Below are 26,777 nucleotides of genomic sequence, written 5' to 3' on the forward strand. Positions count from 1 at the left end.
AGTGGACTGGAAGTATCAAGGAGTATAAAATGGAATCTCAAGTACAAGTACCTCAAAATTGTACTGAAGTGCAGTATTTGAGATGTCACTTTCCATAACTGAAGTTTAATAACTACAACTGTAACTTTAAAACTATCTTTAAATTATAAGCAACACTTACACTAATACAATACAAGTGCAATACAAGTAGTCAATTGATCCATTGTTAGTTGCCTATAAAAAATAACTCAAGAGGCCCACAAATAATTTTTTTTCCTCTTTTATTGTTTACAAAATACCAACATAAATACATAAAGGAGATTGAGTGATATTGCTGTGTGTGGATGTGTGTGTGTGAAACAGAGGAGCAGGCAGATAAAGACAGAACTAAAACAAATGCTCCACCCCTCTGTAACAAACACACAGTGGCTTTTACTAGTCAGAAAAAAGTCACCTTTTGTAAATCACATACTGTGGACAGCGAGAGTAAAGACATGTCGTACAATGAAATAAAAATCACATTAAATAAAACGAACCAAAAATGATAAAATACTGCGATATAAAAGCAGCTAAACCTCGATCTGTTAAGAAGATGGTGAGGAGGAGGAGAAGCACAACAGCACAGGAAGTGTGAAAGTCCATCTATAGACAGACAGGATTAAACGTGCAGCCCTTAAAAACCCAGTGGGCAGGTCTGACGTCCCCACAGCGACGCAGCAACGGCAGCTCTGGGAAATCAGCCCTGTGGGTCAAAGGCAGAACACAGACATGGTGCTCATCAACCTGCCCATGTTTCACTCTTTTTTTTTTTTTTTCCAACTTCCCTTCATCACCTTAATGATAACTTGTAACAACAGAAATACGAAGGAAAGGAAATGAACGCTGTCATGTTTTAAGCAACCCCCTCCCCTCATCAGCATTTACAGAAACACCATCATCCCCCATTCACACATGCAATCAGACCATGCTCTTTGTAGTGTCTCCAAAGTCAACTTGGTTACACTCTTATTGGAACCCCTTTATATTCAAAGCCATAATGTCAATACCATCTGTACACCAAGGCATTTTCTGCAAACTACAATCATCTGTTTCAAGAGCAAAGCAGTTTCCTTACATCTTTTTTTTGTTACAGTGAAGATGCTTTAGGCTACAAGGCAGGGAGGATAAAAACACCAAAGGACCATAAAGGGAATGTGACGAGACACACAGCAGAGATGCGCTGATTAACAAGGATCTTCTCTACTTAATTTAGCAATAATCTCTGGCAAAAGTAGGCTTGGACTCCTAAATTTGACCTCAGACTGCAATAAAATCCTCCATAAAAACAACAGGAAGCCAGAAACTCTTTACAAAGCTCTCTCTCTCTCTCTCTCTCTCTCTCTCTCTCTAACATTTGTCTCCACAAACCTTAAAACTAAGGTTGGCTTTGTTCATTGGCTAATGTATATATATAAATATATATATATATATATGTGTATATATATATATACATATATATATAGATAAGTGGTGGAGCCACACCACTTTCATGTAATACCACTACCTGAAATGTATATATACATGAACATAAATACAGCCTAGGAGACACATAACCACAACACTCAAAATAACTGCCGTCAACAGCTGGTACGTTGCCATGACAGCTGACGTGATTGACCAGAGACAATAAAGAAGCAGAGACAGACACTAAGAGACTATTGGCCTGAGTCAGATTTGGGGATTTCTCTACTCAAACTCTGCTGTTCTGGTTGACCCTTGTGGCTTTATGCTACTGGGTGAGTGTGGTGGAACACAAACAGTCTATCTGCTCACTGCAGTGAGAGAGACGGCAACCTGAACTGATCTGAGCTGAGACGTTATCGTGTTTACATTTAGCAGTTTGCGTCTGTGTTTTAGTTCTTACAGTCAAGACTAATGTGGCAAGACGACTGTGTTACTGGAAAAACATGGCAGGGAGCTAAAAACTACAATTGTCCAATCGCTGGCCAGGGTGGAAGAAGGAAGGAGGGCTGTTCACTGGGCGGTCGTGGCAGTGCCGAAGGTCTCCTGGGAAGCGTACACCATGTAGAGGAAGCCATCTTGGTCCCGCTCCCGCTCATACACCTCAGAGATGGCTGCTGACACTGAGACCATGCTGTGGCCGTTGACCAGCAGGAAGAAAGCCTGGTTGGAGTTTAGCTGGAGGCGCCTCCTGGTGGGGGAGAAAAGACATGACAGGAGTGAGGAGGAGGAGAGGAGGTGAAAGAAGAGAGGAAAAGAGGAGAGAGGATAGGAGACAAAACAGGACAAGAAGAAGAAATAAAAGAGAAAAGGGGAAAAGAGGGGAAGAGAAGGGAAGAGAGGATGGGAAAACAAAGAGGAAGAGATGAAAGGCGAAAAGAGGAGGGGAACAGAAAAGAAGAGAGAAGAGACAGGATGGGAGGAGAGGAAGGAAAAGGAAAGGAAACAAAGACGAGAGGAAAGAAAAGAGGAGAAGAAAGGAAAGAAGAGAGGATAGGAAAACAATGAAGAGGAGACGTGGACAAAAGGGGAGAAGAGGAGAGGAAAGAATAGAAAAGAACAGAAGAGAGAAAAGAAGAGGAGAGGAGTTCAGGTCTACCTGATAATCTTGATGAGTTCACTCATGTTGACGTGGTCTGGCACCAGGAACTTGGTCTTGTCCAGGATGGGGAGCTGTTTTTCTCCTTTATACCTCTCAATGATCACCTACAGGAAACACACACACACACACACACACACACACACACACACACACACACACACACACACATCAATGATTGCTCTACAGTTAGATGCTGGATTTTCTGTGCTTCCTAGTACTGAACAGACTCCCTGATCATTTTCTAATCCAGTGTCTGTGATCAATACTGGGATGAGACAGGGAGATGAAGCCACCCATATCGGATGATGTTGTAAAAAAAAAAAAAAAAAAAAAAAGAACACAGCCCTTCCACCTTGTCGAATTATTCAAGAATCCAGAGTCTTTTATTCACTAAGACATTTAATCAAGTTAAGACGCGCTGTGAAGAAGCTCTTATGAACAGCACTGCAGAGGCACACGGACCACTTCATCACAAATTACATGCATCAGCTGTAGGCCGGCTGCCATGAAGCCTCCTCTGATCGTCTAGGAGTTTATACAATAGAAAACACTCTCATTTGCTTGTCTGAGCTGCTTGTGATGAGGCTGCATCTTCCAGGAGCAGCAGCAGCCTTTCTGAACGGCTAAATCATCCATGCTTATGTTCAGTGGCTATGCCAACCTCAAGAGGATGTTACACACACTTTGATAAGACGTTTTTCTGAATGTAAAGATGGGGGTCAAGCTCAAAATCACATTTTTTGGGCTTTACAATCTATACAACATACAACACTTTCTATTCTTAGATGTTGATTCAGATAAGGAATGGGAAATATGGATAAAATGTTCTGTCATGGTATATTTAAAGATTTCAAACCTATATAACGACATCATGTAGGGAACACTTTTAACATGATTTGTAATGTGAACGTGTAATGTGTAGAATGATTCACTGTTCACTGTATGGAGCTTTAACACTTGAATAGGCTCAGAAACTTAACTGTAAACCTGTAATAGCTTTTTTTTCTGGCTACTTGGGGGAACCAAAAACAGGCTGTAAACACAACATTGTCATATTATCATCTTATAAAGGTGATGTGGTGAACTTGTTAGCAAAAAGTTGCTTATTTAAACATTGAGCAGACTTGGAGCAACATTAAGAGTGGTGTTTCTGTCCACCTGATGAATGTTAAGTCCAACATTCACTCTCCTTTTCCTATCTATACACTCTGTGTTTGGTCTCCACCGTCTCCTGGAGGAAATCTCTCTCTCTTTAGCTGCTAAATGTGATAAATTACACCGATGAGAGCTGTGAGAGTGAACCAAAACAGTAGAATTGTGGGCTGGAAATTCAGATCAATGAGCTGAAAGGAGCTAAAATGCTCTATAGAGCTGAGGGGAACTGAAGAGTTGGGTGATAATTTTAAGTGGGTGCATTACTATGAGCGACACCTTTCGCATACAAGTAATCATGTGATCCATTCTTTCTATGTTATTAGAAAAATATTGATTAAAGACCCTTTAAAGGTGCAGTGTGTAGGATTTAGTGGTATCTAGCAGTGAGGTTGTAGACTGCAACAAACTGAATACCCCCTACACTGCACCTTTAAAGACACAGAAAAGAAAACATCTAACCAAGTCCCAGATGATATTTAATTATCCAGCATGAAAGTAATGGTAGATTGATTATCTGCTAAGCTCTAATGTAAGTTGATGTTTAATAATACATATATTAATACAAGAATGCATAATGTAATACCTATAATACATGTGTCAATTGGTCACTTGATCATTTGTATTGTTGTGTCTAGAGCCAGACCAGTAAACAAGCCAGAACCATATGTAATTTAGAAACAGTGTTGTCATTACATAGTTTGCCTGCTAGAGAGCGCTGTGGGACATTTTTCGTCTGTAAAATGTCCCACTCAGGACATATCTTTTTAACGAGTTACTTTTAACTTTTCCCTGCATAAACAATAATGATAAATATTAAAATAAAAATAATAAATAGCTGAATCTGAATGTGAAATGTGGGCAGTTATTTGAAGATGCATGGCTCGGTGTAAGGCATGAATGGAAGCAGCTATATTATTCAGTGAGGCAGGGCCTGGTCTGAGAGCTATAATCAGTATGTCATACAGTCTCCTGCTCCCCCACCCTGACAGGCTCCAATGTGGCTGTCTGTGGATGGAGTTACATTACAGTGACACAGCGCATCTGCCTCTGGTCTCAACACTTACCATGACATGGCAGTTTATAACCCCAGGAGAGTACACAGGAAACACATACACACACACACACACACGCTGGGGTTGCTTTTAAGATGAGACGTGGCCTTACATGGGGCAGCAGATGGAAGGCTGTGGTGATACTCTATCTCAAAATGATAAAACGAGCAGGTGAAACATGAGGGGCGTGTGTGTGTGTGTGTTTATTGGTGGTTGCTAAGAGCCACTAGACACCTGACTCAAAAGCAGATGCAGCTTTGCTAGAAACTAGAAACAGATGCTGCTCCGCCTGATTTGTCAATCTAAACTAAAGAAACTGATGCTAGAATAAAAGTGACTGACATTTAAAAATATCTTACAGACAGCTCAGAGCACAACCAGGAAACGTGTGGTAACATTTTCCGTTGCATTGTTTGTCTTGTTCTTAGTCGTGTCTTCCTGTATGCACATCGAGCTGACTGATTTGTGCCTTGATAGTTTTTCTCACAGTGTTTTGAAATCAAACTTAAATGCAGCTTTGGTGCTAACTACATCGTTACTCTCAGCTTTGAGCAAACAAGTGAATGTGCGTTTCAACTCACGGGTATCTTGTTGGGGTGCTGCTCTCGGATCAGTCTGACATCTTCTACTCTCTGCTCTGTGAGGACAGGAAAACGGACACGAGTTAATCACACTGGTAAAACACAAATAAGGTCAAAGACAAAAAGGTCGACACAGATACTGATCGTGAATAGAGAAAAAAATCTAGTCACATTAACAGGCAGGTTTTAATAGAAGTTTGCAGCCACACCTGAGTCATCTACGTGCAGTATTTAAATCATCTATCTAGCGCCTGTCATGCCGATCATGTGGGGAAGAGCGTTTGTTGTTATGACCTCTGGTTCAACAGGTTTGTGGAAGTGTGACATATTGTACATTCTTCTAAGATCTAAACCAAAGGCCGGCAGCTCTAATTGGTCTTTCGCTATTTGTCAAGACGTCCTTTTGAAACATATTCATTATAAAAATATTTAAAAAGATTATATTCATGGGTTTTTTGATATCATGCAGAATGGAAACATGAGGGAATAATGTATTTAACAGACTGCTTAGTGGACTAAGACTCTCTAGTGGAAACATAATGAGCTTTCCTTAAATCCACTCATGCTGTGACCACATTGTTCCACAGTGGTTAGCAGATTGTTATACAAAAATTATGATCCACTCATTTTCTACTTCATTAGTGCAATTATGCGTTCACATGTGTGTATAGTTTGCCTCCCTTACAAAAAAAAAAAAAAACAGGCATGCAGAAGATGAAACCCAAATGTCTAATTTACATAATGTGGATTGATTTCATACTCAACACAAGCTGGAAAGAGATGTTCCTTCCTGAAGGAGTGTCAACAATAATATCCCCCAGCTGGCCTCAGTGAGGGGAGGAATTAAAAATCATCTGGATGTTTTTTCTGATTGGCCGGTTGATTTGGACATTGTTGATGACATAGGCCAGCGAAGGCCCCTCCTCTCTGAAACACCCATTTGATTTGATTTGTACTTGAAACAAAATAAACAGCAACAGATAACACCATTGGCTTACCGCACTTTGACCTGACAGCATCAACAACAACACTGTGTGATGGTCAAATGATAATGATAAGGTCAGACAACAAACATGCAGCAGGGGGAAAGTCATGATGACCTCAAAACCGTGATCATCTTCATCAGTTTTGGGGCTGTGAATTACAGTGAACTCTTCGGTAGAGATACTGAAACACTCCGAGCATTTAATATCTAGAGCAAAGCTATCAAAGACGTCCTGCTGAAGTTTAGAGTTACAGATATCTAGTCTTGTGACATGCCATTAAACCACGTTTGCCAAGAGGACCACTGTGAGAATAACTAATTCAATCATCTGATTACACGCTGCTGCCAAAGGAAAATGTTTGTCTTACTTAAGGTGACATTTTCATGCTAAACTTGAGGAATTGCTCCATGGTCACATTTCAATCAAGATGAGTTCACCATCTAAAACAAGGAAGCTCCGTGTCTTGTCTGTCTCTCATGACCGGACCAAGCAACAGACTGCATTTGAGTCATCAGTTTTCAGTAAAACACAAAAAAAAACAGGGTGGCAGTTGACCTGAAAGCTTGTGGGTTTTTTCACACAGTTCTGTTCTGTCATAATATGGGAATTAGTCAGTGCCGTCCGGCTTGAATGGAACGTTCCCTGAGGTTTTCTGAGTCATTTTATGACCTACAATGGTGATATTCAACTTCAACTGATTCATGGCCAGATGTTGAACTTCGGTTTAGACCTATTTTCAGTTTGTGCCTCTCATGTGTTACCATTACTCTTAAATCACAGGGCTTTGAATCTGATTTTCCAAAAAATAAACACCCCACGCTCTAGAGAAACCCAGGTCTTTCCCAACTTACTACAGCTGTCAGGATATTTCCAGAATCATCCTCGAAGACTCCTCTGACCATGTGGATGAAGAAATATCTTGTTTTGCTACATGATAAAAAAAGATTTTAAAGTTGTATTTCAAGTTGCGACTCCATTTGCTAACCCAAACAAAGATGGCGGCTCGAAAGGACATAGATCCTTAATCCAAGAATTTTAACATCACATATATCTGTTTATATTGATGTTAGTGTCTATTGTTTTATATTTTCATACAAAATTAAATATTAATTTGTTTTTTGTGTTGTATAAAAAGAGACAGATCATTTCCAGTTTTCTGGTAAGGAAATGTGACAGGCTTAACTTGAGAAACAGGTTTTTGTGCTGCACAGAGAATATTTTTTCATCCAGATGGTTAGAAAAGTCTTTGACATAATAAAACATTGATATGTTTGGTGTGGAGCTGCAACAGTTAGTCGATTAATCTCTTAGTTGCCAAATCTTAAATGAATCAGCAACTATTTTGATAATCGATGAATCATTTTGACTCATTTTCTAAGAAAAAAAAAAGTCCAAACTCTGATTCCAGTGACTCAAATGTGAATATTTTCTGGTTTCTTTAGTCCTCTTTGACAAACCAGTTAAACCAGTAAACTGAGTATCTTTGAGTTGTGGACAAAACAAAACATTTGAGGATTTCATCTTTGGCTCTGGGAAACAGTGATCAACATTTTTTACCATTTTTGTGACATTGTATGGTCCAAACTCGGTTTGGTGTGTTGTATAAAAAGAGGTATCTCATTTCCAGTTGTATGGATTGCAAATATAAGTGTCAATAATCCATCTTCTAGGTTTTTCAAACTTCCCAGGGTAATTATTTTTCCTAGCTTAGCTCTGTGGCTGATGTGATGGTACTTAACAGGCACAAACTTGGGATATAGGGTGACAGCGTCATGAACACTGTGGAACTTTTAAAAGTATAAAAGTAAAAAGCCTTTTGGCCGGATGTGTGGGGTCACATAATCAGATAAATGATGCACAAGGGAGTGACATAGGTGTGAAATAAGAGCTTAGATAAACTAGCAGCTGGTGGTCACACTGCTAACAACCACTAACACTGAACTGGCCGTATGTTCATGTGACACCCTAAACCTACAGTTAGCTGTGCTTTAGTCAGTTTGTCGCGGTAAAAAAGATCTTTTCATGTCTAAAGCTTCACTGTAACTTGTCCTCACATACAGTTCAACGCACGTGACACCGTGTTTCTCTTTGCTGGCTGGTCCTCACGTGCTCTGGTTGTGTAAACATGGACCAATAACGTGACGTCGAACCGTTATACTGGGAAAAAAACTCCAGGATGGAAACAACATGTTCTTCCCATTCTCTCTCTATGTGTATAAGACTTTAGATAGAAAAAAAACACCCATATTTACGTTATGAACATCATAGGAGTGTTGTTAAACGTACACCACAGGATACAACATCACTGAAACTTCGTGAAATAGCCTACAACAAAAAGTTTATATCCTAATGTAACGACTGAGGCAAGTGGATGAGTTAAGATGTATTTGCTAAGCACTGCAGGCCTTGTCTCCAGCTATCTGGGCTGGGAACACAAAACTGAAACTGTATATCCGCACCGAGGCTGTGGCCTACCCGAAATCAAATTAAATGAAACAAAGAGATAAGATAAACCTCACACTTTTAGGTTTCATTTCATCTTGCCCCCCTTTTATAAACTCCTCTTTTCTCCTCCACAAACTGCCCCATCCCCCAATCCTGCAGCTCTCTTTCTCTCCTCTGCATTTCGACACCACTTTGTTTTTCTCCCACACCGCTCTGACACAAATAAACACACTGAGGCAGAGACAGGCCTGCAGTCAACAGCCCTATTATATTATATTCTGATCTATAATTAAATCTCTATGTATACAAGTAAGGGCCGTTTATGTCTTTATCTACTTGTATTTAAGTTGACACAACCACAGACCTCCGTATGTGTTTAGCTTTTCTAATTTACTGCACAGAGACAAACCTCTGGTGTAACATACAGTTAAAGTATTAGCTGAATTAAATGGACAAAATGAACGCTAATACTCGCCAATAATTGGATAATAACTAGCCTGGCCTGTCTACATTAACGCTGTAATTCACTCTGGTACAGTTCAGGCTGCTGCTACAAACCTACAGCCTTATATAGAAGACATGAATCAGCAGAGTTGTGTGTAAAATGGTGAAAAAACAAACTGATAACACCTACCGAATGTCCTTCTTTGTTTGAAGGTTTTTTCTGAAGGCATATTGCGTCAAAGTCAACCACTTGGCAGTAGATGAAAAACAGAGGTAGCAGCTGTCAAAGCAAAACTATAAAAGCTGAAAACGGTTTATAAAACTGTCCGTGCTTACGGCGCTGTTAGCTTCTTGGTAAAATAGTGGCAGATGAGCAGTAGTTTAAAGACGGTTTTATGTCGTCGCTTCCTTCCTCTAGCTGTTTTTATCAGGACGAGCTCGAGCAAGCAAAACAAACCTGTCAGCTGACCGCTGACGTCATGCGCCTCCCTCTCTCTCTCTCTCTCTCTCTCTCTCTCTCTCTCTCTCTCTGTCTCTCTCTCTCTCTCGTGTCTAATTCAGAGTAAGACAAAAAGACTTAAAATCCTCCTCCACTCAAAAATGTGTTTTTCTTCTTGTTCCTACAGTTGGATGTTTTAGTTTCACTGTCCAGAATGTTGTATGTGCAGAGTTTGACACCAGAGGGCTGTTTTCACATTTATCTGCTGTAAGTGGAAAGTTTATGGAGGTCATTGAAAATCTGATTTTAAGGGGCGGGCCTACCAGCATGATCTGTGACATCACAACTAGTTTGGAGGCCAATTGTGGTCCAGTATACAATTTACACAGGTATGATGTGACACTTGAAGCCTCCAGTGCACAAGTGCTGAGAATTTACTTTTCAGTGAAGGAAGAGACATCTTGTGTCTAGCAGTAAAACTTTTGACATGAAATATATTTGCATATTTATAGATTATGGAATTTTAATGAGGGAGAAGGAGGAGATGTAATTTTAAGAAGCTAGAGAGTGAATGAAGAGCACAAGCGGTGCTGGCAAGAACAAAGCCATGATCAGATAAATAAAAAGTTATTTTCTGATTGTATCATGGCGGTTACGTTCTAAAGCACAAATAAACACACCCACACCTGGTGCTGCATTGTTGGATTTTGTGTGAATGCAGAGCTTCATCCTGTCTGCTGTGGCCTCTCTGCTCTGTGTGTGTGCAGCTCAGCCTCACCCTCTGTCAAGCAGACACGCAGACTTGCAGCTCTTTAAACATCCATGACACAGAGACAGAGAGGAGAGCGGAGCAGGGGAGGGAGACGGAGACAGTGATGTAACCTGGTCGCTACACTACCAAATAACACCCTGCACACTGTTATTTGCTGGAGGCTACACACCCACTGCCCAAAGGTTGACACCCTGAAGTGTCCTGAATACAGCAAAATAATAAGAAAATCCAGGCAGAGAGCAGAGTCTCTGTAGATACATACACCACCACACACTTCTAGTGGGTCATAAGTGATGATTGAGAGGGATTATTTTTGTATTATCCCTATTATTTTGTTGTCTATACATTGTCTTTTTTTTTTTTTTTAGGAAAATCCTGCATAGTATCCCTTTAACAAGATAATTTAACTTTTTTGTGGAAAAACCATATCAGACACAAACTATTATTCAAAGTAGAGAATCTTATATATCTTAAAACAGGTCTGGAGGAATGTTAGATTTATGAATCAGATCAACCAAAATGACTTTTGAGTGGTTCTTTCAAATTGTTATCTTTTTGAGAACTACTTAATGAACTAAACAACTTGCAACATAATCTTGCATCAACATGTAAAGAGTAAGTAAATGTAAATGAGACAAAAATGATAACAGGTAAAGAATTGTGGAGCCTCTGCGGGGAATATTCTGATTGCCATTTCAGTGACGTTTTTACTCTTTTCTCAATTAACCTGCATCATTCATCATCATCAAGCATCATTCCTTGTAGGCCTAGCTCCATGTACACAAACAATTTTTGAACCAGTATATTCTCACACTTAATCTGTGCTAAGCTTTATTTTTTGGAAGAACCTGAGGGAACTGTAGGGCAGACTGAGGGATGCCTCCTCAGGTTCAACAATATGATAAAAGAAAACTAGCGACTGTCACATCAAGTTTATGGTTGTTTAATTCGACTAGACGTTTTAGAAAACAAATGGTTCCTCAAATAGGAGGGGAAGTTTTGCAATCTGTGTTTGTATTTATCCAAGACAAGCCCTTTTTTACATTAAAGTTTGTGCAACCTCAAAGCTGGTGTGTGTAGAGTGTGCAAAAGTATTAAACTTTTCTGTATGATGAGGTATCATTAAACACATTAACCAATACAATTGAACTGTCACTTTCTGTAGCTATTTAGCTTTTTAAAAAGTTGATCATCCTGTTGGGTCACACCTGTTCTGGATGAGATAATTAATAAAGTTTGCTCAAAACAGCCAGTGAACTAGAGGCAATGACTCGCTCACTTTGTTTATATTTTTACACATTAGAATCAGCAGCATTATTGTCATCTTTAATGTAGTTTGAAAATCATTTTAGTTACATCTTCAATGGGGAGGACTACAACATGTGTATAGTTGCAGATTTCAGTAGTAAAGTGAGGTGAAATTGTACGGTCATGGTTACATTCATATATAGGTGGGAGGATCAAGTCAAACTCATGTCTCATGGACTGATTCTTTAGTTGATTAAATGTAGCATTAGCATGATAAAAAAAAATGTTTCATTATCATGTGTAGAGAGGGACCTGCAGTGAACAGTCCTGCTAGAATTAAACAAGCATTAGCAGTCAGATGTATGCACCTCAAGTATCCAGTGTAGTGCTCATTCAAGTACTCATCCTAAATGCTCATATTTGTTCCTCTGTATGAAAACCATGTATCTCCAAAATGTCAAATTTTCATGAAGAAACAACCCCATTTTCAGCTTTCTGACAATGCATTTCCTCTTAATTTAACAACTCTTTATATGGTTTATTTAGCTTAAAAAGTAAGAATTTTCTCTCAACCCTGTGTTTGTGAAAATTTCACCAAATTTGGAGATACATATTTTTCTTTATATAGTGCCTGCTGAGATTGACAACATACCGTGGTTAGTTAATGTATAGCAATTCATCATATTTATAAGCTTATATGTTTTTTGTGGAAATTCTTTATCTCCAAATGAATTAAAACCATTAGATAAATGTAGTGGAATAAAACATTTCATAAAATTTCCCCCTGAAATGGCGCAGTAATGTAGAGGTAAAAAGTCAGATACAAGAGTAAAATAAGAAATAAAAACTTAAAACTACATACAGTATTTGAGTAAATAGCTACTTTCCATCTCTACTCATGGAGAGTTATGGTAGTTGTAGTTCACAGAAAGTAGGCCAAGAAGAAGATGTAGTTCATACTTTTGTCCAGCAGGTGGAGAACTTTGATCACCTGTTGCTGATCACCTGTACTGTTGACGGGAACAGTGCTGGTTAAAGCTTGGGGTCAAAGCCTGGTACACTGTCAAGGGTTTAACAGAACTGGTTTTAGCCTCACATCAATGTTCTCTTTAATAAGCACTGCACTAGAGACAGTGACATGCAGATAATGCAAGGGGTCAGGCTTATGTTTGTTTTCCAAATGCAAATGAGTAACATAACCATGCCCTTCACATGCGGGAACACGAACAAGAGCTCTTTGTCTCACTCTCTTAACACACTGAACACACGACGATGACAGTATTCTGTTCAAGAAACTCGTCTCTTTACCCTTCTCTTCTAGTTCTTTATGTAGGAATGACTAATGTTAGACCTAGCAGTGTACCATATTTTTAGGTCGGCCATGCTGCGAAGCCTTCCCTGCGGACTTCCACCTGAAACCCCCCAACTGGTGCTCAGTCAGGTGTGTGTGTGTGTGTGTGTGTGTGTGTGTGTTAGGGGGATGCAGAGAGATTAGTGTGTGTGTGTGTGTGTGCATGTGCAGGCACCCGACTGAGTGTGTCTAGGACAGATATGAAGTCAGTTAGAAATTATCTGCAGCTAATACACATGTAAACACACACACACACACACACACACACACACACACACACACACACACACACACACACGCACAAGCACACACACACACACACACACACACACAATATCATCAACCACAGTCAAGCTGTGTGTTTGTCTCAGCATGGTGCGGGCCCTGAGGACTGTGTGTGCATATATGAGGAATCCACCCCTCTCTCCCCAGTCAAAGACAGCTGTAGATGCTGATAACACATGAAAGTGTGAGTCGGGGTTTGGAGTGTGTGTGTTGCTTTCTGTGTCTGAGCACTCACCTATGAGTCAGGGGACACCCCTACCCTTCAATCACATATTTGCTGTCAATATTTAGACCCTCTCCTCTCCTCCTCTGTGTGCGCCTCCTGCTCCCTGTACTCATTAGGTGGTGGTGTTGTGATTTCATGGCTCTCACCAGGAGGCTCCTCACAAGTGCAGAACTGGTCTCAATCAGCTGTACAGATGGCTGAAGTACTAATCCGTATGATATGAAATGCTGACACTGTTATAGTGTTATATGTTGCAGGGAGGAACAATACTAGAGTGATCGATAACAATAACAGGTGAGGGACTACTGAATCTGGGCAAAACTACTCACCCTTATTGATTTTACTCTATCATATTAAAAAAATGTAAGACGTGGATAAGTAGAGGCAGTTGAGTCAGAGAAGAATTCTTAAAGGCCATACGCTACTTTAACCCTGGTCTGTAGTATCTAGACATGCAGATGGTTTTGGTTTTATGTGCTGAGGTTGTGAATTGTGTGTCTCTGAGATTTTTCACTTTATTCCAATATAATGGAGGTGAAGAGAGTTTTATTTTTATCGCTCTCAGCATTGAAAAATGGGATTTCAATACTATACTCTTTCAACAAACAAAGGATTATTCCTCGGCATCACTGTGAAAACCTGTAATTGGAACTACTTTGTGTGTATATATGTCAAAATCCTTCATATGAAATGTTCCTGGTTGTGATAAAAATGACCAACTCAATACCACAATTGTGATATCTATCGATATACGATATAATCAACAGATATCTCAGTGAAGTGTGTAAATAATCACAAAGCGAGTTTGCTCACCAAAATGGACAGAAGTAATACTGTCCAATTCTAACAAAGTGAAGCTGGAAAAAGCAGGCAAAAGACAAGGACAGCAAATACAGAGAGAAGAAATATGGCAGCTATCGTCACAGTAATAAACCTGTGGCTCTTCAGTCATCAGTGGACATTCTGCCTGTGTTTTATATGTCAGGGGATAATGAAATCCCCCCCTGGTAAATCTGCTCTGACCTTTTTTCAGTCTCTCCCTTGAATCCATATCATTATCTGTTCTTTCTTCGCCATCCACCATGTATTTTTCACTTTGAACCACATGCACCTCCCCTTCTCTACTCTACTCTTAGTGAAGCTCTTAAATCTCTCGGAGTGGAGTAGGCTGTTGGTGATGCAGTGATTTTGCAACTGCAGTAACAAGCAGTTGCGATGGACAGGAAGCGTTTTAGGGAACGTTTTGGCTATACATCAAGGCAGGACTGATGAGCAGTGAGGAGGGGAGGTTTGTGTTTGGAAGTACTGAATCAGTGTTTCTGTTCTGGTGATTGGAGCTTATTCTGCAGGCTGTGGGCCCCCGGCAAAAGGTGGTAGTAAGGCACGTACTGCAACACTAGAACATAGTTTAAAACATTACCCTTATTGTATTATTGTATTATTTTCCATCATAGGCTTCTGATAAACACCATACAAAATATATATTTTTTCCTCTAGAGCAACTTAAATCAAGCCTAAAGGCCTTTAAAGCATGTCTTTTTTTAACCAACTCCTCTCTAATGAAACATGTCAGTTGGGGACTGTACAAAATTTACTAGAGTGCAGAGGACGGCTGAATCTTTCACATTTTGAAAAAAGCAAGACCCTCCCCTTGATTTAGATAAACTGCAACAACCTGCCAAAAATGTCTCTATACTGAGACAGTATAAAATTTGTACAACTTGTATAATTTTGTATTCAATATAAAGATCTCCTCCAGATGTGTTTTTAGACATATAAAATATTGTATCTGTGTTCAACGAGCGTCTGATATGGTTTTTCCACAAATAGGTTCAATTGCCTAGTTAAAAATGTATCATTTATCATTTCAAATCATTTATTGGACACAAAATGAATCCTATTTCACTGAAAGTCTACTCTTCAAGCTTCAATATTACAGGTGGTGAATTAAATACTGGACCACAATTGGCTCCAAAGAAGCTGTAATGTCACAAAATCCTGCTAGTACGTCCAGACTGACCTAGGCACAGGCAGCAAACTGTAATATTTGTACGCCAGCACAGACTTTGAATATAAGAAATAAATATGAATTAGATTAAATGATGTTATAACTTATTTATCTATTTGTCGGTTGTATGTCTGATTGTCTGTCATATAATCAACCCAATGCTTGAGTCACATTACCATGATGTAGCTATTTATGTAACTGTTAACTATCAAAGGAAGGCTAAAATAAAAAGAAAAAAGAAAAAATGTAGACTCCCCTCATACCCCCGCTCTCTCAGACAAGTCAAACTCCCCTCCTTTTAGCCATGAGACAATTTATAATCCCTTTTCTGACCATGCCCCATTCACCCCAAATAATTTGCATACAGTCCCTTAAAAAAACGATCTAATCTAAATAAATTGATTTAATCTAATCTAAACTAGAATATTTTCCACCTCTTCTTATGCTCTGCTGGTTCATTACCACCCTCACCCTGAACCACCACTCTCTTTGCTTCACTTGAGCTATCAATAAGATCAATTCTGATTCTGAACTGTGGCACACAGTTCAGAATCAGAGGCTGCTGTTGTCTAAATGATTAAATGCATGTGTGTGTGTTTAGAGCCTGCTCTGAGAAGGCGAGCACTGCAACCGGAAACACTAAGGATTGTGGCCTTTTCTGGATTACATTGGTTGCGCTGTTGCCAAGACAACAGCAATTAGAAAAGACTAGGTTACCAAGCAGAGAGTGGTTATGTTTCCGTAGCAACCAAGGTCAGGGAGAAGGCTTTGGGTATACCTGAGTAGGACAGATACAACATATTTCTTATTGTTATATATTATATTTATTGTTATATTTTCTGTTCGCATTAAAAACTTTACCTTGACATTACCCTGCGTTGTTATTGGCTTTTAAACATCTGCGCTGAAACTGAATAACTGATAGTTGAAGCATGTTAAGGCTGACATTTCCTGCAGGAAACTGCAAATATACACCTAGCGATGTCTGATGCGAGGAAAACAGCACAAATATGGAGGAAAAAAAATACAGAACCATGAACACATGTGAGGGGGCAGTGTCTCACCTCCTTTACCAGCACTCACACACACAATCCTGATCGTTTTCTATAGGCAAGCTGTTCACAGAGACGAGGACAGCAGACAATGTGTCCTCCTATATGTAGGCCTGTCTGTGCCCGCTGTGTGCGCTTCCTGTAATTAGTTGATTATCACAGCATGTTGTCACACACCAGCTTACACAAACACACTATAATGACAATGACATAACATGGCCTCCTTAAGCCTTGATCTAGGAGGTAGTATTTACCGTGCTTATGCAAAACAAAGCAGCTGCATAATACTGTACAGTCACCACATCGATCCACACATCTCTACGTCCTTCTGTTTTACCCCCCACCCCCCTCTCCCACCCGGCCCTCTGTCTCTCACCAATTCTCCAATTCTTTCATCTCTCCATCATCTTTCCATCAGTAAATGCCTTCTTCACTGTGCCTTAATCCCCTGTTAGACTGTCTCTCAGACACACACACCTCCCAGGTTCAATGTAGTGTGTAACCAGAGGCTAGGAGAACACTTAATCCCTCAGCACCTGCCTCCTATACCACCATGACCCCTTGCAGCTGCTTGGGTGTGTGCTTTTTTTTTGCCTTTATGTCTGTTTATTGTGCATGCGTGGTTATTCATGTATAAGCGACTTTGCATACATATCAGTGCATTTGTCAGAGGGTGGGGTGGTGTTAGCCCATTTGCGTATTTGTAGATGTTTATATCTGCATGTTTTTAATAACACATTTGAGCTAAACAGATGTACGGTGCTGTTGTCTGCACAACAGATGGGTGCGATATAAAATAGCAACGTTAAGATTCTCTACACTGCAGGAGAACAGACTGCAGGGAGCAGTATTCAAATTAAACCTGACACCGACACTGTGTCTTGTCTGAGATATAAAACTTGTGCCGGGTTCATTATGAATCACCATTTCATTAAGATATGCCATGAGACGTTTTTGAAAACTACTACCAGGTGTGCTCCAGTCTGCACTGCTAGTTAAGGAATAGACAGGCAGTAGGCATGATGGGAAAAAAAAGCTGATTTTCAACCAGATTCCTCTACTTGCTGTAAACTCAGCAAAAACGAATACAGAGAGCAAAATGTAGACAATTTTATTGGCAGAAAATATATACAAACAATGATATGTAAAAAAAAAAAAAAAAAAAAAAAAAAAAAATAAAAAAAAAAAAAAAAAAAAATACCTTTTTCTCCATCCATGTCAGAAAAAGAAAGTTTGTTGGAGAGCTGGTCATGGACCAACTAAATAAACAATTCTGATATAAATGTGCAGCTTTCAGTGCACAGTAGGAAAAAGAAAACACCTTTGGTTCCTTCCAAGAAGTCCGGCTACCTACTGCTCCCACCTCCACCGCACATCAATCATTCTCTCTACATCTCCATTTACACTTATTCTAGCCTCTCCTCCCTACAGGTCGCTCTTTGTTCCATGGAGGAAGGGGGAGAGAGGAGGCAAAGCGCTGCAGACAAAAGTAAAAGGCAGAATTGTCGCCTTCTTGCTGAGTAGAGTGACCACTGTTTGATGGAGGGGGAAAGAGGAGAGGAACAGTGGTTTCCATTGGGAGGAGAATGCAGCGAGAGGACTGCTGATTTCTCTGGAGAGGAGGGAGGGCGACAAACACGACAAACATGTTTTTTGTACGTGACCGGTGCTGACAGAATCTCAACCATCCTGCATCTTTCTTCCGACTGTGAGTCCGCAGGCTCTCTGAGTTTAGTTTTTTTTGCCGTCTTTGCACACACACACAAGCTCCTCACGCACACACGTGCCTCATGTGGAAGTTGACCACATACTCTGCGTTGGTGCGCTGGACAGAGATGGCAAAGGGTTCGAAAGGGTGGAAGGTGAAGGCGACTAGGCGACGCACGGCGTGGTTCACCGGCCGTCCCAGCAGGCCCGCCTGGATCTTAAACTTCAGTAGGCCCGAATCACGTGCGTAAAACCTGGTGGACGAGAGAGACGGACAGTGTTGTCGCGTTAAACTCTGGCTGCTCTGTGATAGGGATCAAGGTTTCTATTCCACATTAGAGTCTGACTGGAGTCAATCTGAAGTCAATCTGTGGTTGATTAACACATCCACCCCTTAACTAAATCATCAATCAGACACAGCCTCAGACATCAACCTGAGGATTGCAAAACAGCTGAAAAGGCTTGGAGAATAAAGTATGAGGTACTGGAGAAGAGCTGTGCCACGTGTTTTAATATTGATGATAACCATAACCCTAACCCTATTATCAAAAGTGTTGCAGATTTCTTTTCAGTCATTTGACTGATTAATCAACAAATAATTTCAACCTGTTATCACATGACCAAAGCTCCAAAAAAGGTAGAAAGAGGACACTGAGGTAAGACTTTTACTTACCTTTGCAGCAAGTAATGGAAAGTGAATCTTTTGTTAAGGATGTATTCTTAGATACTTTGTGTTAGCACTAACATTATTCATTTGTCACTTTTACTGATAGTGTGGTTCTAAAGTCTGTACCTGATGGGATGGTCTCCGCAGGTCTTGGGCCTCTCCATAACAGACACCCACTTGTCGTCGTAGCTGAAGAGGGAGAGGTCGAGGTATGGGCTGCTGCTGTAGGACTGGGCACTGATGGGCAGCTGACCCAGCAGCCGACGCACCGCCTCCGTATGGCCGCCGAATTTAGCGTTCACTATGGTGTCCTTGAATCTGAGGTGCAGACATACAGGGATATCAGCACAGTGACATTGAATAGCAAAAGGAGTCTTTATTCTCGGGTGACAGTGTGGCCCTGATGTAAAGATTCACAAGTCAAACCTGCCAGGCTAAATGATAGTCCTCACACACACACACACACACACACACACACACATACCAACACTGAAGTGTTTTGCTGGTCTCACTTTCAGTTCCTATATTCTCTCCTTTCTCTTCGATCCTTAAAAACTCTCTGTACATATTTTTAGTATGTCCTCTCACCTTGTTGTGTGTTTTTCTGCCTCCCCTCTTATAGACTGTTTCTCCCTGAAACCCTGTGAACGGGGCTTTATGCCGGCCATTTGTAAGTGGTACAAATCTGGTTTGTTGAATGTGCTCACCAGCTTTCAATTTCTCCTCTTTTTCTTCCCAAAATCAATTTTCACCACTCTAAAATCCAATTCTAAGCTCTTTTCCTCGCTCAAACCATCCTTTATCTCCTCCTCCCTCCCCCGACCCCCCCCTCTGTCCGCTCCTCCCTCTTTGCCTTCCACCGAGGATTTTGTCACCTACACCGTGGAGCCGAACCGCCAAATTCAATCACGGCTCCTCTAGCCATGCTGGCTGTCTTAATGTCTCTCTTCTAGATCCAGATTAAGTCCTAAAACTCCTTCCTCCTCCTCCTCCTCCTCCTCCTCCTCCTCCTCCTCCTCCTCCAGGCGATCACTGCTGATCTGCTCCCTTTCGTAACCGCCGTCTTCAAATACTCCCTGACATTTGGCTGCACACCATCATGTGCAGTTTCTGTTTTCATTCAGAAACGAACCCCTGATACAACAGTTTGTCAGCACAGTTTATGCTCAAACTGAAATACATCTCATTTTGACACCGAAATATTTGGTATTTCAATCCAATAATTTTCTGCTTTTACACAGGATGTCTCGGTACCTTCTCTGGACCTGCCGTGCGTAGTTGTTGGATGAGGCGGAGCAGGGGAACTGGACGGCCTGGCTGTGTAGCGTAGCGTTTCTGAACAGGTCGCAGAAATCCTCAAACAGCTCCAGCAGCTGGTCGGAGGTGTTCTCAAAGACAGCCAGCACCTCTGTGGACACCATGTTGTATACCACGAAGAACGACGGCTGCCAAAGACAGAGAGAGGTTTTGATATTTTGCTGTATTTTTTTCTTGTAGGCATGTTTTTTTTTTTCCTCTCAAGCATGTTGCAATCCACCACGTTCTTCAATAATGAAAAACTAAGGCCAGTCAGGAATACTGAGACATTCATTCTGCTATAACTAGATTTTTCAATACAATATTAGCTTTGGCCTCCGTGTATGTTATAAAATGATATAAGATGAATATGATAGTATTTATATATTCTTCATCGGGGAGATGAAAGCTGATGGGCGACACATTCAGAGAGCTGAGATTTGAAAAAAATAAAATTAACATTAATTAGATCTATTTGCTGTTGTCATGAATGAGTCGCAGGACTGAACAGAATCTGCGGGAGAGACGGTGTCCTTGGAGACCTGAAGAAGGAATCCTTTTTATACAACATAAACAACAAAAGACACGAGAGAGGCAGGAAAAAGCAACAAAGAGAACAGAAGGAGGAATTCAGACCAGGATCTGCGTGTGTGTGTGTGTGTGTGTGTGTGTGTGTGTGTGTGTGTGTGTGTGTGTGGTACCTGTGAGGGGTCCGTGACTCTGAGTGTGACCACGTCTTCACTGGTGTATTTAATGAAGAGGTGATGTTCATCCAACAGTTGCATCTTCCACATCCTCAGCCTCCTCAGCTGATCAAAAAACTGGAAGAATCTGACAACATCACGACAGAAAGAATGAAAACCAATAACTGAACTAAACCGATCAATAGGTGATTATCTAACAGTTGTACATTATGGAAGTGCTACTAGAAATGCTGAGGAGCCAGTTTTGGTGGTGGACAGTTTATCTGCTCATAAGCCTGTCTGCTAAACTGTAAATATTTTCCCCAGATTGACTCATAATTACACTTGTGCAGTTAGCAAATAAATCAATTACTCAGTCAAAACAATATTATCTGACAACTATTTTGTCAATCAATTATCATTCAAGTAATTTATTAAGAAACCCCTCCAAATATTCACTGTTTTTAGTCGTTGTTATGAAGATTTGCTGATTTTCCTGGTTTATGTTTTCATAACTGAAACTTTTTGGGATTTTGGATTATTGATCGGACAAAACAAGCTAATATGAAGAAGAAAAACAAACAAACTCTGTGAATGAAGTCATTGGTTGCAGCCCTAAATTACACAATAAAACCGTGTATCACTAATTTACAGATCATACAGTTAAAACATAACATTACACTACATTCAATTTATAACATCAATTCATAATAATAATTCTTATTGATAATTCTTTAATTATAACATCTATCAATGGTCAAACTTACAGTGATAATATTACATTTTTACTATTTTTATTTGAAGTGTTATGATTTTATTCAGTCCTGTAAATAACTCCTCACTTTAGAGCTGCAACCACTAGTCTGTTGTCAGAGAATTAATCAGCAGTTATTTTGATAATCAATTCATCATTTCAGTAAGTTTTCATGACAAAATGTCAAATATTCGATGGTTCCAACTTCTCAAAAGTGAAGATTTGCTGTTTTTCCTTTTCATATATGACAGTTAATTGAAAATCTTAACATTATAGACAAAACAATGAAGACGTCACCATGGCCTCTGAGAAACTGTGAATGCCATTTTTTCACTATTTTTTAACATTTTCATAGTCTAAACGATTGATTGACTAATCAAGAAAATAATCAACAGATTCATCAATAATGAAAATAATCATTATTTGCAGCCCTGAAGTACTTTAAATCAAGGTATCCATGACTGACACAACAGTTAAACTACTTTAAACTTCGTAAACGTAAATATAAGTAAATATTAGTGAACTTAATTTACTTTATTTGTTTTAAATTTCTTTCTTTCTGAGGGGTTTTCCATCATGCTGGATAGAGGAAAATCCTGGCTTATTTTGATAAGTCTCACTAATTCAAGTGAGAGTTCCAATCCATTACTGTGGCTTATACAGTATGATCCCTGCTCAGTAACCATGGTAACTTATACCGCAGAACTAGCCTGCTCCGTAGCAGGCCACCTGTCAAACTTAATTTAGCTTGTCAAAGAATGTCCGACGGGTGGAAACAGACTCCCAAAAGACGGATCAGTCGAGCGTCTTTTCGTACTCGCATCACTTTTTGTGTTCGGAAACACAAGATGGAAGAACTGTGAGGAACCTTTACAAAATACCTACTTCAGTTCATTTCAAATCTTAGCATTTATAACATAAGAAATAAAAGTGTGCCAACGTTATTTTGAAGTAATTTTTTATATTCATTCACTTGTTTTGTTCAAGCTGTGAAGACAAATTGAAAATTAAATAAAGCCGAAACCATGGATGATCAACTGTTCTGGGCTGCTGATGTACTCTGTACACGTGCACAAAGCCTGGTTAGACTTAATAATGACTAGACGTGGCTGAACTGTGTTAGTGGAACTGCTTGAGCTTTAAGTGAGACTCAACATTAATTCAAGCTGGTCTTTTTCAGGTAAGCACAGCTTTCATTAGCTGCGTTGATGGAACACCCCTCTGCTCTCTTCATCAGACACACAATCCTGTCCAGCTCAGAGATGAGTTTAACAGGCCTGTCAGATACAAATACTAGTGAAATGTCAATAATACAGTTCTGATCAAGAGTACAGTCTAGACCTGCTCCATGTGAAAAGTGCCCTGAGATAACTTCTGTTGTGATTTGGCGTTATATATATAAATAAAACTGAACTGAATTGAATTGGCCTCTGCTGCACTCACATGCAAAATAAAAACAACTGAAAAGAAGAGAGAAAGGTTACATACCTCCTCTTGGCGGTGGCGCTGCCGTCCTGCTCAGCCCTCCTCCAGAGGTAGACCAGCAGCCTGTGCTTGAGGGAGTTGATGGTTTTGTCAGTGTAAAGACGCGGGAAGCCTGGCTGGCTCTCGGCCTGAGCCTCTGTGTAAACGGCCGAAAGAGTCAGGAGGTCATCCTCATAACAGAACCGCCCGATAGTCCTTACGTCCAAAAACGTTCCCTCTGGAGTCACCTGGGAAGGGGAGGGGAAGAAAATTAGATACTAGAAGATTTTTCCTCTCAGTTTATCTCTCACACCAGCGTCTTGAAAAGTAGATCCAAACTGAATCGTAAAAAGGTAGAAATCTACTCTACTGGGTGATGCTTTCAAGTATTTTAAAATTCTAACCAGACCTAAATCAGCAGTTGTTTTCAACCACTAAATCCATTTAAAATGGCAAATCTGCTCACCTGAAAGACGTGTATGGTCTGCTGCTGGACCGACAGCACAGCCAGGATGTTTCTGTAGAGGTAGAGGCCCTGGTTGTGGGACAAGATGATCTTGTCGCACTTAAAGGACCTGGTGTCACACAGCCTGCCGGTGTGGAGGTCGATGATGTGGAGGGAATAGTCTTCTAAAGGAGACCGAGGGTTCGGAGTCACGGATTCGTTGTTGCGATACACCTGGTGGGAGATGAAATACGAATGGAAACAAATCTATGAAGTGAATTTGTAGTTTTCTTTTTTTTTGAGTTGCTTTTTAAATTTCTGGTTAGTTGTTACCTCAAAGAAGTACGGCGGCGGCTCCTCTGGGACGTACACGGCCGACCCGACGATGACATAGCGGCAGTCATCTGTGAACAGGCTGCACTCCCGGTTGAGGTGTTCTCCGTTTGAGGCCACATTAGTGACGTGGAGCAAGGAGAAGAAGCGCTCAAACAGGCGACCTCGGATGTTGAGGGAACGTTGGTCGTTGGCTGTTAGAAGGGTCTCTCCCTCTTGGCCTCTCAGCAGGTCCTGAGCTGCCTGGCAGCCTTGGTATTCATATATCTGGAAGAGAACAAGCGTTTCCTTCATCTTTTTCACTCTGGTAAATTGGGAAGTTAGCAGAACAGATTGTGTTCCAGCTGCACTTGACAGTCAGGAGAGTGTTTAAGAGTTTTCCTGATCTAGTCCTTACCAGATATTTTCCTTAAGGAGGGAAAAAAAAAGGCAACGTTAACAATTAATTTTCTGTCCTCTTACCTCCAGAGACGTCTGGTCAGAGGAGAAAGCGATGAAGCAGCGTCCATCAGGTGAGAACTTCCTAAGAAAGCAGGGGGGCTTCTCAACGTTGACTACAGTAAAGTTAGGGAACAGGTTCTTGTGGAAACAGCGCACTCGGTACCAGTGAGCTCCTGGTCGACCCGAGCAGATCCTACGCCTCTCAAGACGATGGACCACGTTTTGATTCTGGATCCGTCTAGGTTTCAGGGTTGGGGTGTCCTCGTCCATCGCTGTGATAAGAGAATGGTCTCAAACCCCTCCCTCAGTAGGTAGCTCGTGCAGACGGCCAGTGTGGTGAAATGATTACATCACAAGCACGTTCCTCGTACCTGTGGGTTCAGGGGAAAGTTTGAATGGAGGTATGAAAGGAGAACAGATGAATGCTCTAAAATCTCTATCACATGCTGCATGTTGACCTGAAGGTGGATCCAAATCCACATATAGTCAGGCTCTAACACTGAGAGACAATACATGAAATCCATGCTGATCAGATGTTTGCAGCTTCACAAACATGAAGAGCTGCTTGCTTTTCAATGTTATATCATCATACAATTTATAAACTGAAGGTAGAGACAAAAACATCAAGCTCGTCTGAAGACAAAAAAGGAGAGTGAACTGGTGAAATTCAATTCAATTATAATTCAGACTTTATTAAGGACACAGCTCATGATAGATTTAAGTGTTTGATTTATTTTGTAATACATTGCACAATAAAAACAGTTTCCTGTCTGCTGGTCACACTAATTTACAGACAAAGGTCTGGTCTCAGCTAACTAACGTGTTATTATGTTTGCACATTTACACTGTAACTCATATTAATAGGTTAATCAGCTCATTAAACCACACTAGTACACCTCTTATATGAGACATTATACAGATGGAGTTATCATCATGTTATATCTTTGTGTTATCATATTAAGAAAAGCACAGCGGACAGCAACGGCTTTCACAGGCTAATGTAAGACAACTCGACAACGAAAGCAGCTACAGATCATCGTATTTCATTACATTACATTAATTTGAGTTAAGGTTTGACACAGTACGCTGTTATTCACTCACTTGTTACTTTAAAAGGCCAATTATCCCGCTTTCAGGAAGCTTTCTGGACCTGCCAAGTTCAGCTCGTTGTGTTAGCAACAGCAGTGAAGCTCGACAACTTACAGCAACGTTAAATTGGCAGCCACTGACCTCAGTCGGTCATGTCCAGCTTCATTTCTTCCGCTTAGTGCAAATATAACGCAAATCTATCACATTTCTCCAAATCTCCGACTCTATGGAGTGTTTATGTGTCAAACAACCGCTGTGTTTGTTTTGAGTGAGCCGTGGAGGAAACGCAGAAGAAGACAGCAGCGTTTTTCTGAAGTGGAACTCAGGAGCTGTCGTTTTGAACAGCGCCACCACATCCTCCTCAGGAAAAAAGTGGAACTGCACCCTGTAACAGCTGCATCAAGTATTCAGAATCATTTTTATTGGCCAAGTATGTTTACACATACAATTGCAATTTGATTCGGTTTAGTGGCTCTCAATGTACTGATACAGAATAACAACACAACAATCTTCAGAAATATACACAAGGAATGAACGTATACAACTGTAAACAGGATAAAATAGTGCAAAGAAGTGAAGAGTGCAGGAAGTGCTGTGATAAATATTAAATGGTAAGAAATTAAAAAATTACGTTAATTAATATACATATAGTAGGTGGTTATGCACAGTATATATAGTCTGTTCAGATATACAGTAGTGTGTGAAATGTATTGCACATTTTGTATTTTAGACTAATATTAATAATCAATTGGATTTGAGATACTGGCACCTAAAAAGGCTACAACAATTACATAGTAATATGCCACATTAGTCGTGATGGAACCGACATGTATGGTGATCAAAGTAATAGAGGACTGTAATATATAATAGGCATTTGAATTCCTTGAAACACGTTAGAGCAAAATTACTGTGCGATTTTTGAAACATTACATTTCCTATTCACTGAAAATGACAGAAATAACCTTACTGAAATAAACGTGTGTTATAACATAGTTATCATAAAAGGGTTTACTAACCTGTGTATTCTATTATACATGCTAGTGCCCCATAAGTAACTGAAATTAATATACTGTAAACATATTTCTGAGCATCCTGGTATAACATTTGACCAAATTCAATTCAAGTAGGTAATTGCAGTCGGCTGCATTTTGAGGTGACTCTCATAGTAGCCACACATCAGCCAAATGTGCACCTGCTGATTTCACTGAAGTGCCAATTTACTGATCAGTAGGTGGGTTTGCAGGTGAGAAGCAAAAGTGCTCCTGCAAACTTT

The 26,777-nt window shown here is 40.3% G+C and overlaps 2 protein-coding genes across 5 annotated transcripts; both read right to left on the reverse strand.

Annotated features, from left to right (window-relative positions):
• Nucleotides 1-266: 266 nt before the first annotated feature.
• map1lc3b (microtubule-associated protein 1 light chain 3 beta) lies at nt 267-9,714 on the reverse strand. The gene is made up of 4 exons (XM_042412731.1): nt 9,435-9,714; nt 5,370-5,425; nt 2,579-2,685; nt 267-2,170 (listed from the first exon to the last, which is right to left on the reverse strand). The coding sequence occupies exons 1-4, from the start codon at nt 9,472-9,474 to the stop codon at nt 1,993-1,995; spliced, it is 381 nt and encodes a 126-aa protein (XP_042268665.1). The 5' UTR covers nt 9,475-9,714; the 3' UTR covers nt 267-1,992.
• Nucleotides 9,715-17,814: 8,100 nt separating this feature from the next.
• On the reverse strand, nt 17,815-25,817 carry det1 (DET1 partner of COP1 E3 ubiquitin ligase). 4 transcript variants are annotated; one of them, XM_042413006.1, is made up of 10 exons: nt 25,646-25,817; nt 25,517-25,565; nt 24,437-24,786; nt 23,975-24,241; nt 23,663-23,875; nt 23,221-23,444; nt 20,997-21,126; nt 20,254-20,444; nt 19,126-19,317; nt 17,815-18,586 (listed from the first exon to the last, which is right to left on the reverse strand). In XM_042413006.1, exons 3-10 carry the CDS (start codon nt 24,683-24,685, stop codon nt 18,397-18,399), a joined length of 1,656 nt encoding a protein of 551 aa, XP_042268940.1. In that variant the 5' UTR covers nt 24,686-24,786; nt 25,517-25,565; nt 25,646-25,817; the 3' UTR covers nt 17,815-18,396. The 4 variants fall into 4 exon arrangements, with proteins under 4 accessions (XP_042268940.1, XP_042268942.1, XP_042268941.1 ...); XM_042413008.1 differs by lacking the exon at nt 25,517-25,565; XM_042413007.1 differs by lacking the exon at nt 25,517-25,565 and having other exon boundaries at nt 25,619-25,817.
• Nucleotides 25,818-26,777: the final 960 nt, after the last annotated feature.

Source organism: Thunnus maccoyii, chromosome 5, assembly GCF_910596095.1.
Source record: "Thunnus maccoyii chromosome 5, fThuMac1.1, whole genome shotgun sequence".
NCBI lineage: Eukaryota > Metazoa > Chordata > Actinopteri > Scombriformes > Scombridae > Thunnus > Thunnus maccoyii.